Source organism: Mus caroli, chromosome 8, assembly GCF_900094665.2.
Source record: "Mus caroli chromosome 8, CAROLI_EIJ_v1.1, whole genome shotgun sequence".
NCBI lineage: Eukaryota > Metazoa > Chordata > Mammalia > Rodentia > Muridae > Mus > Mus caroli.
The window spans coordinates 87,244,242-87,255,311 of NC_034577.1; the positions used below are offsets into that span (position 1 = coordinate 87,244,242).

Genomic DNA, 11,070 nt, shown 5'->3' on the forward strand with positions numbered 1-11,070 from the left:
ACATGTGACTCTTGACTCCAAAACAAAAGATTCTTTTGTGATTTTCCTAATTTTTTGCTGAAATTAGGACCAGGACCTTGCACTGTCATAATAAATAAGTAAGCTCTTCATGGATGTCAATGGGATATGTGTCATACCAAGTAGCAAGTTTTAAGGATGCTAAGTTTTAATATCTACATAGAAATGACAATAGGATCTAAGATTAAAAACATGTTTGATGATAATAAATCTGTCTATTAGAACACTGAGATGTTTCATTTTTAAATTTATCTTATGTGATTGTTAGATGTTTTGGGCATCATGTGTATGCCTAATACCACTGGAGGTCAGAAGAGGATGCTGGCTGCCCAAGAACTTGTGTTATGGATGGTTGTTAGCTGCTGCGTGGATGCTGGGAACTGAGCCCAGGTCCTCTGAAAGAGCAGCAAGCAGTCTTTAACTGCTACACCATCACTAGAAACAGGAAACTCCAAGATTTAAGACTGTCAATAACTGAAATGAAAAACTGCTTATTTGTCTTACCTGCCCATGCCATGCATAGTGCAAAATAATGGCAGAGTTAGGATGGTTTCCAAGGAAAATTGGCATCAAAGTAGAGATGAGTTCATGGCGTAGGGTGTGCCAGGAAGTGTTGATCTGGAGTAAGGCCAGCACCAGCATGTCCGGGCAGTGCTTGATGGGGAAGCTGAAGAGTTGCTTCACTTGCTCATACTGCCCGACCTCTGCAAGCCTCAGCAGAGACTCAATCAAATCCAAGCTTTTCCTAAGGAAATGAACGGGAAATGCCTGAGATCACTAACAATATCAACTATACTTTTAAAAATGCCTTGTTTTCCCTGAATACTGGGCACTAAATCCATGTCCTTAAAAGCACTTTGATAATGAGCTATATCTCTAGCCTTCAAATTCACTCCAGACTAGGTGACATCTGCTACAGAATTTAACTACCCACATCACATTTCTACCAAGCCTTGGTATTAGAGAATATTCTTAAGTGGCTGCTGTGGATTTTTAAAACTACATGCAAGGGAGGAAAATACTTGCCTAAACGTGTAAAGTCCTTGGTTTCAGAATGCATTGGATATGTTGGGAGGGGGCATGCTGCTATGCCTATAGATTAATTTTAAAAGAAATCAAACTAACAACCAATAAGTAATTTGCATAATCATTGGTTCTTTACTACCAAGATTTTTATGAATGGGATGAAAAAACAAATGAGATTTCACAAAAGCTAAAAATCCTAAATATATTAATAAGACATACTTCATATGATAAAGTTATATCAAAAATACAACCTTAACACTTAACACTGGAAAGATTTCAGTATGATGCAACTGTGAAGTCCATAACAAACTAATTAGAATCTGGATGGCTTAAATTAGATCTAATAATCTAACTCTACATTTAGTCCATTAGGAAAACGGAAGACATGGACTGTTCTAGAAAACAAATGATAAATCAATGGCAAAAAATAACTTGAGAGAACTTAATACAACTAAAAAATGTGTTTAGCCTGTGTCTTCATTCTGTCACTGAAATGCCTACAAAAATACCTACTAAGCCAAATAAGATTTAAATGTGGAAAATACCTAAATATCAGCCTCACAAAAACAAAAATTTAACTAGTGACAATAACTAAAAAAAATAATTTTTACTCAACATCCTTTATAAAAAACTTTATTAAGTCACTTCGTTAAAAATAAAATTTCCAAGCTGGAAAGATGATACATAGGTTAAAAACTCTTAACCTCTGACTATTCTTCCAGAGATCATGAGTTTAATTCCTAGTCACCACATAGTGGATCACAATCATCTATATTGAGATCTGGTGCCCTCTTCTGATTTGTAGGCATATATGCAGGCAGACCACTATATATAATAAACTTTAAAAATAAATTAATTTTCTTTGACTATCTTAACAGTGTTATGTGCTCAGTATGAGCTTCTGTATTTCAAAAGCGCAGGAATGTTTACCATGTGGCAATTTCTCGATTGTCATCCTCTGGTGGTGCTTTCAAAATATCAGTGGCAACAGTGTGACAGGGGTAGTCAGCAAAACAGAAGACCTCTGGGTTTATCAGGGAATGCTGGATGAAGGAGAGCTGGAAAAGAAGACAAAGTCCTTAAGTGCCACAAGAGAACGTGGGATGCTGAAAACATATGAACCACGTTCATGAAGCTCATCTCAAGGTTGTTAGATACACGCCCTTCAAAAACAAGGCCGGACGGAGCAGGGAATGTCTGCCCTTTGAAAACCAGGGAATTCAGAAAGATGGGATAGAACAATAAGATGGTCTTGGGAGATAAACATCATCAAATTAGAAAAGGTTGGCTACTACACCTTAAAGAACTCTGGAAAAAAAAAAAAAAGAACTCTGATCAGTTCTAAAACTGTGAAAATACAAATATAAACCAGATGACATGCAAGCTTCCCTAACCTGTGCAAAATAAATATAATATTGCGATCAATAGGTAAACTGCCCTAAGATTTATTTTTTCTTGATTCTATAGCTAAGCATCACTCTATTCTTACCTGGCCTTCTGCATGTTTCCAAGGCCTATATATAAAATCTACTGGAAACACTTCCATGCCCAGACCCCTTTGAATGCCATAAACCACATTGTGAAGTCCTTTGCTGTCACGAATCTGAAATCCAGGATGGTCCAGTTCATAAGTTACTTCCTTGAAATTCAAACTCGGGTTCTAAAAAGATGAAAACATTTCAAAGTTAAAGGTCAAAATAATTTTGAAATTCAGAGTATTCTATTTAGAATATCCATCAATACCAAAGATGTATAACAGATTTCAACAATCTTCTTTGTGAGGTTTTTTTTCATGTCGTTTCATTTTCACTCTTTCCCAGACTGGATCTCATGTTATATAAAAAATTTCAGCCCGACAGCCTACAACTCACTACTTGATCAGGCTGGCCTTGAACTCAGAAATCAGCCTGTCTGTCTCTTCCCCCAAGTGTTGGGGTTAAAGGTGTTTACCACTGTGGCCTGTTTCTTATAAAGTCTGGATACATGTACCTCAAAAAACAGGTTTTTTTTTTTTTTTAGTCTGTACTGATGCATTATCTGCTTCCAAACTGAAGCACAATGAAAAAGGAGTAAAATGCCACAGGCCTACTTCTGGTAAGGTTGCCAATTTCTCAAAAGCCTTTCCGAAGGTTTGTACCATTGCACTATGTATGTGTTACAAATTTAGTGTGATTACAAGTCTACATGAAGCCAGGCAGTGGTGGCGCATGCCTGCAATCCCAGCACTTGGGAGGCAGAGGCAGGCAGATTTCTGAGTTTGAGGCCAGCCTGGTCTACAGAGTGAGTTCCAGGACAGCCAGAGCTACACAGAGAAAGAAACCCTGTCTCAAAAAACAACAACAACAAAAAATTAGCTGGGCATAACAGCATCTTCATTATTTCAGCATTTAGTAGAATGACAAGAAAAAAAATCAAGAGCTCCCACTCCACCCGTGCTACAGTGGGACCGTCTCAATATAATAATACCACTATAGTCTAAAGTTATAATAGATTAAAATGTACACATTTTAGTGGAGCTGGAGACTGAACCTAGGGCCTTATTCAGTAAATTATATATCACAAGTTCTATTAAAAATCTTTTAAAATAAACATTTTCTTAAGATTTACTTTTATGTTCTGTGAGTACTTTGCTTGCATGTATGTATCATGTACATGGTACAGTTTCCATAAAGGTCAGAAGAAGGCACCCAACACTCTTAAACTTGAGTTACAGGCCGTTATGAGCCATCACATAAGTGTTGGGAACCAAATGGAGGTCTTCTAGAAGAACAGCAAGTGCTCTAAATCTCTCAGCCAGATATCTCTCTAGCTCATCTTCAAAATAGAATATCTAAAAAGTCTAACAAGCCAGGTATGGTGGTGCTCGTCTGTGTAAGCACAACCCCCAGAGGCAGAGCAAGGCATCTTTGTGAGTTCCAGGCCAGCCTGGTCTGTACAGAAGTCCAAGGATGGCCAGGGCTACCACAAAGAAATTCCTGTCTAGTATTTAATAAAAAATAAAAAAAGAGGGGGAAGAATGAACCAAAAACAGAAGTCTAATAATAAAGTACACATACTTATAACCTGAGCCTTCACAATACAAGTGCACTACTGCTAAACTACATCCACAGCCATACTTATTTTTTCACATTGTAATTTTCCTATGTTTGGGTAGACAACCACATGCCATTGTGGTACAGCTATCCACAGTACTCAGAACTAATATACTATTTGAATATGATGGAGGAAGAGGGCAAGTACTCAGCAACATAGACTATTCCTCCTAGACTTGTATTTATTAGTACACACTATTCTGATTGCAGTGAGAAAATGACCTAATAAAACAATTCTCAGAATGTCACTCCTTGTTAAGCAACAGAGAAACACTACTAAGAAATGTGGATTACAAGTTCTAAGCCACCATGGGAACTTCAAGAATTCCATCAAAATCAAAGTTCTAAGAAATAAGCATAAAGAAGCAACATCAGATACCTAAGCCACATCAGATACTGTTTCAAAACCAAAGCAAGGAGGAAATAACACAAAAATATGGTTAAAAATAAAAGGAAAAAGAAAAAACCATAAGGAACTACATACAGCAGCACTTTTCAACATGTGGGTGGCTACTCTATCCAATCCCTTTCACAGGAGTTGCCTAAGACCATTGGAATTATTCACAATACAATTTGTAATGTTACCAAAACTACAGTAATAGCAACAAAAATGACTTTATGGTGGTGGTGGGGATGACACCACATAATGAGGAACTGTGTTAAAGGGACAAAGTATTAAGAAGGTTGAGCCTAAGGAGAAATCTCAACTGAAAGTCAAAGCTGGGCATGATGGTGTACACCTTTAATCCCAGCACTTTGGAAGCAAAAGCAAATGAGCCTTCTCTCAAACAAAGCTTTGCATGTCTACAATCTCAGTGCTAAAGAAACAGTGCCTAGAGCTCACCGGCCAGGAAACCTTGATCAGCTAGCTGTAGGCAGAACAAGAAACCCTGTCTTAGCCGGGCGTGGTGGCGCACGCCTTTAATCCCAGCACTTGGGAGGCAGAGGCAGGCGGATTTCTGAGTTCGAGGCCAGCCTGGTCTACAAAGTGAGTGCCAGGACAGCCAGAGCTATAAAGAGAAACCCTGTCTCGAAAAACAAAAAAAAAAAAAAAAAAAAAAAACCCTGTCTTAAAAAAAAAAAAAAGGGGGGGGGGGGGGGGGGGAAAGGCTAGATAAATGGCTAAAGCGGTTACTTGCTTTGCACTGAGTTTGAAACCCCAGAATCAGCGATGTTACGATATAATTAGTCCTATAATCCCAGTGTTCCTTCAGCAAAACTGGAAACAAAGTCTGAACTACCCAGACTGGAGACAGCAGTAGCAAACAAGAAAAATGTGGTATATAGCCTCAGACAAGGTAGAAAGCAATGACTAACATATAAAGATGTCTTCTGACTGTCATGTGCAAGTCTGCATTCATACACACACACACACACACACACACACACACACACACACACAACCATAAAGTGGAAAGCGATTTATGAAAAGAGCATCAACAACAAACATCAACTCTGACTACCAAACAGACACATGTGCCTATTAACACACAAAACCCAAGGCATTGGCTTTGACCCCAATACTACGAGTAACTAAATAACTGGAATACTAATTCTGTTAGTAGCGATATTATGAGAGGATACCATGGTTCTCTGTAACTGGGTCTTCCTTGAAAGTTGCAAACATGGAAAACTAAAAATGAGAAATAGACCAGATACCTTGATACCTTGTAAGAATAACATATATGAAGTCTTAGATTCAATTCTTACTAACCCACCAAGTCTATACGGATATTGCTAGGGTTAGTGGTGCATGTCTGTTGTCCCAGAACTCAGGAGGTAGAATCAAGGTGCTCCAAGAGCATTCCTTTCTACGTAGCTTCAGGCTGAAGATTAAGGTTTGTCTTCTCTGCTATGCTGAGACTAAACACAGCTTTCAGCATGTTAGCGAAGTTAAATTCCCAATTGCACACTAAGTAACAGGAAGTCTGACCATTTGTTCAGTTTTTCTCATGTGATGGCACCTAGGTAGCCTGAAGCTTGCTGTGCACATCAGGCTGGTCTCCAATAGTGCAATACTCCTACCTCAGACTTACAGCCATTCCAAACTATAATCTGTAATTCTCATAGTTTGTCCTTTGTATCAGTAAGGTGTTCTATTTGAATCCACTATTCTTCTGCTGCATAAATGTCATTGATCCTTCCTACTCATGGTATCTAATTTGCCCTTTATGTTTTACTTAAGCACTTTCACATTTTCATCTCAGTTTTTTTTCTTTGCATGGAAAGCCAATTAGTTTCTGAATAATCAAAAATAGAAAAAGATCAATCAATGTATAATAAAAACTATTTTGTTGAATTTACAAAAAGAATTCATGCTACCTTCTCAATAATTCGTTACTTATTACTTTGCAGTGAGTTAGCCTATCTCAGAACCTGTCAAAAGAACAGCCTTATTCAATTTACTCCCGGGCTGTGGTGGTTCAAAAATCAAAAAAACAAAGAAATAAACAAAAACAATTTACCATTTCAATTCAGAACCGTAAAAGTAGAGTCTACAGATAGCTTACTTGTGTCAGTTTCAAGAACAGAAAACCTGAGTCCAACATCTAGCACCTCCAAAACATTTGGACATGGCTGCATATATCTGTCATCATCAATGGACAGGTGGGGTTGGGACAACACAAGAGGTAGTAGATCTATAGAGGTCACTGGCCAGAAAACCTACCTAAAGCAATTGTTCTAAATTCAGTAAGATAGTTTCAAAAAGAGGGTTTAAATTTGATTATGTATTGCTTAAAATATAATCATTGTAAATGCTCTTGGTGCTTTCTGATCTAATACAGCTGAAATAGTACACTTTTGCTCTTATTTAACTGCCATCGAATTTATAAAACACACAAGAACACACACACACACACCCCCCGCCCCGGGGAATACAGTGGTACTATGAATCCAAAGCCCTGACCACAACCACTCACCAGCTCTTTAAGAACATCAATCAAAACCTCAACATTCCACGTGTGTGCTTGTGCCCCCTCGCTTTTATCTTTTCCGTCACTCCAGATCCCACTGCCAGGAGCAGAGATGCTCTGTAAAAGTGAAACTATAAATAAGTAAATCAACTAACAAATGATTTCCTCTCATCTTTAGATCAATCAATCATATTGCACTTTAATAAACAGAATAAAAAGTCTTTTGGTATAACAGTTGAATTCAACAAACCTGTAATGGAATTCCGTCTGTTAATCCTGAATGAGTCCGAGCCATCATTCCCAAAACCCTGGCAACCTGGGCAGCTGTGACCTCCCGAACACCAAACTGCATGATTATATTGCGACATTCTTCAATACTGAAACAAAAATATCACTTTAAAAATATGCTACCTCCCACCTCATACACCATGACTAAAATAGGCTACTAATAAATGAAGAGGTAGTATGAAGGAAACACTTAACAGGGAAATTTAATGTTTTGTTTTACTTTTATGCAACTAGAAACATGAATCATTAGCTTAAAAACAGTAACTTTGGGGCTGGTGAGATGGCTCAGTGGCTAAGAGCACTAACTCACTGACCGCTCTTCAGAAGGTGCTGAGTTCATGTCCCAGCAGCCACATGGTGGCTCACAACCATCCATAATGAGATCTGATGCCCTCTTCTGGTGTGACAGAAGACAGCTACAAGTGTACTTATTTATAATAATAAATAAATCTTAAAAAAAAAAAGTAACTTCCATTTTTAGTATTAATTAACTTCATTTTTAAAATTACAGCCTTTGTGTGCACACTGGAGTACACACACACAAGCACGCATACTGTTCTGTGTGGATATCAGAGGACAACTTGGCTCAAGTCTACTCTTTCCTCCCATCAAATGGGTTCCAAAGATGAAACACAACACCTTTCTCAGCTGGGTTCTCTTACCAACATCAAAATAAATATGGCATATAGAAGTGAATCTCTTTACTCAATACTTGAAAACCCTTGAAAATGTACCCATTCTTTTCATGTTGCTTCTAGAAATTTAATTTAAAATAGTAAAGTATGTGCATGATGATAAAACAGGACTATCCCAGTGACTAAACCAAGACCATGGTTCCTAAATTTTAGAATCTGGTATGTCTTCCTACCAACCTTGCACAAAAACCATAGCCCACTTCCTGCATGAAGTCAGCTAGCGAGCTCTCCATCATGGTTTTAGCTACCCCTCCAGAATCAGGCAAAATCCTGTCCATTAGAATGTCCCGTTTTTCAGGGTATAAAAGTGGTGCAAGCACCACAGGACAGCGTTCTTGGGGAAAATCTGAAGAGAGAGAGAGAGAATGCAACTATTAAGCAACTAAAAACAACAATCTCGAGGCTAAGAATGCAGCACATCGTACTCCATATGATACCCGAGGCCTTGGGTGCAATGCTCAGCAACACATAAATGGAAATCTCTCCTTCTGTTATTTCCTCTAAAATCTCTTCAATCCCAATTCTGCAAGTTCATTCTCAAAACCACGCAGGTTAAGAGCTGTGTGTGGCAGGTCTCTGTGAGGTCAAGAACTACATAAAAAGATACTGCCACAAGGCAATGGTGGCGCACGCCTTTAATCTTAGCACTTGGGAGGCATGGGCAGGCGGATTTCTGAGTTCAAGGCCAGCCTGGGCTATACAGAGAGGGTTGTCTTGAAAAACAAAACAAAACAAAAATTTTTGAATTTTCCCAAGCTACGCCACATTATGACCTCAAGACAACCCTAGGATCTGAATCTTTGGGGATCTCAGAGCAACTGCTTACGTGTATACTCTTTAACTTTTCCTGTGTAGATTCCAGTACCTGTTTGTCAGTTCATTACCATATATTAAGCTTTTCACAGCAAAATAATATGAGGAACAGAATCCATTACAGTAAAAGCTTCTTGTGTCTGAAAAAGTTGATGCAGCTTAAACTATACAAACAGTAGGAAGTAAATCATATCTATATTTATCTTTTTGAAGGACTGGGAGGCTGGGGATTTATTGATATTGAATTACAAAGCCAACTGCCTAGAAAATACTACAAGTATTATCAAAAGAGGTCAACCTAGCTTGACAGGGTAATGTAAGCCTTTAATCCCAGCACTGGAAAGACAGAGGCAGGAAGGCAGATCTCTTAAGTTTCAGACCAGCCTAGACTACAGAATACAGAGGACAGCCAGAGTTACACAGAGAAACCCTGTCCCAAAAAACAAAAAACAAAACAAAAGTGGCCAACCTTTCAAATTAAAAGTAGCCTATTACTATAATGTAGTCTTCCTATAGGGGAGAAAAGGCAGCAAAGAGCACTGCCTACTCTCACCTGTGATTGTACTTAAACAACAAAAACATCACAGATGGGAGTAAGGCTTACTTTATACTTATTCTTTAACAAAGGTCTAGTAACGCTTTTATATTTAAAATTCGTCATTTGTTATAGGACTAAAAACAAGGAACAGGAAATCTTCATCCTCACTTATATACCAATATGCCTTTTTTTAATCGTAGCTTATGACCACCGATGATGGCTATGCCTTACCTCTGCGTAGTGTCTTAAGAAAAGCGTCTATCTGTTCCTGTCCAACTCCAAAGGCTCCCTTCTGCCCAAAGAGGAGATGGGAGAGTAGGAGGTGTAGGACCTCTATTGCTATATCTTGGAAGCCACCTTCTTGATTTCCACTGACGTCTGCGTCAATGTAAGAACGCAGAAGATCTGGAAGCTTCTGTTTGATAAACTGGGCAGCTGAAAGTCAAATAAACCAAGTTACTTTTATACCATAATAGGTAAAAAATAAATATCTAAATAACCACCTTTTGTATGCACCATAATTCACTTTGCCTCTCCAATGCTTTCACATAGCTCTACCATTACTATTACTTAGACAGTGACCGGTGAACGGGAAGAAAAGATGAAAAGGTTGTGAAATCAGTTATACAACAATGTAAACATAACACAACAAAATTGTTTAAAAAACACAGTTGGAGCCAGATATGGTAGGACATGCCTTTAACTTCAGCACTCATGAGGCAGTGGGTCAGAGGAAGAGGAGGAAGTGGAAGAGGAAGAGGAGGGAAGAAGAAAGAAAGAAGAAAAAAGCAGCAACAGCAGCAGAAGAAAAAGAAGAAAAGCAGGCAGGCATAGCAGCACATGACCTATAATTTTAGGCCTTAGGAGGCTAGTGAGTTTGAGACCAGCTTGGGCTACATAAGCAAAACATTGCCTTAAAAAAACAAGAGCTACAGAGATCGTTCCAGGTGGGTAGTGGTGGCGCTCACCTTTACTCCCAGCACGCGCGCGCACACACACACACACACACACACACACACACACACACACACACACACACACACAGATCGTTCTGCAGTTACGAGCATTTGCTACTCTTGCAGAGCACCCAGGTTCAGCTCGCAGCGGGCGCGTGGCATCTCATAACCAGTTCCAAAGGACCTGACACTCTTTTTTGGTCTCCTCAGGATCCAGGTATACAAGTGAAGCACATACACAAAAGCAAAACATTCATATGTGGATAAATGATTAAAAAAAAAAAAACAAAAAAACCTAGCCAGGCAATGGTGGCACACGCCTTTAATCCTTTAATCCCAGCACTTGGGAGGCAGAGGCAGGCAGATTTCTGAATTCGAGGCCAGCCTGGTCTACAGAGTAAATTTCAGGACAGCCAGTGCTACTCAGAGAAACCCAGTCTTGAAAAACCAAAAAAGAAAATAAAACCAAATATATAGAACACTATGAAAAAACAAAAACAAACAAAACCAAAGTAACAAAACTAAGAATCCAGGGATGTAGCTCAGAGGTAGAGGTCTTGCTTGTATAACTTGTCCAAGGCCCTAGATTTGATCCCTAACACCACAAAAATAAAAAAAAAGGGGGGGGGGGGGGGGAAAGAAAAGAGGAAGGGAGGGAGGAAAAAAGATGAAAGGGGAAGAAGGAGCGGGGAAGGGAGGGAGGAAGAGTCTTATACTCTGGATAAAGTG

The 11,070-nt window shown here is 38.9% G+C and overlaps 1 protein-coding gene across 1 annotated transcript in view; it reads right to left on the reverse strand.

Annotated features, from left to right (window-relative positions):
* Cnot1 (CCR4-NOT transcription complex subunit 1) overlaps positions 1-11,070 on the reverse strand; it is an 88,454-nt gene that overhangs the window by 44,167 nt on the left and 33,217 nt on the right. Inside the window, 7 exon segments of the mRNA XM_021171112.2 lie at positions 523-763; positions 1,975-2,102; positions 2,534-2,704; positions 7,058-7,168; positions 7,302-7,428; positions 8,212-8,380; positions 9,617-9,820. Coding sequence (XP_021026771.1) covers positions 523-763; positions 1,975-2,102; positions 2,534-2,704; positions 7,058-7,168; positions 7,302-7,428; positions 8,212-8,380; positions 9,617-9,820 — 1,151 coding nt within the window.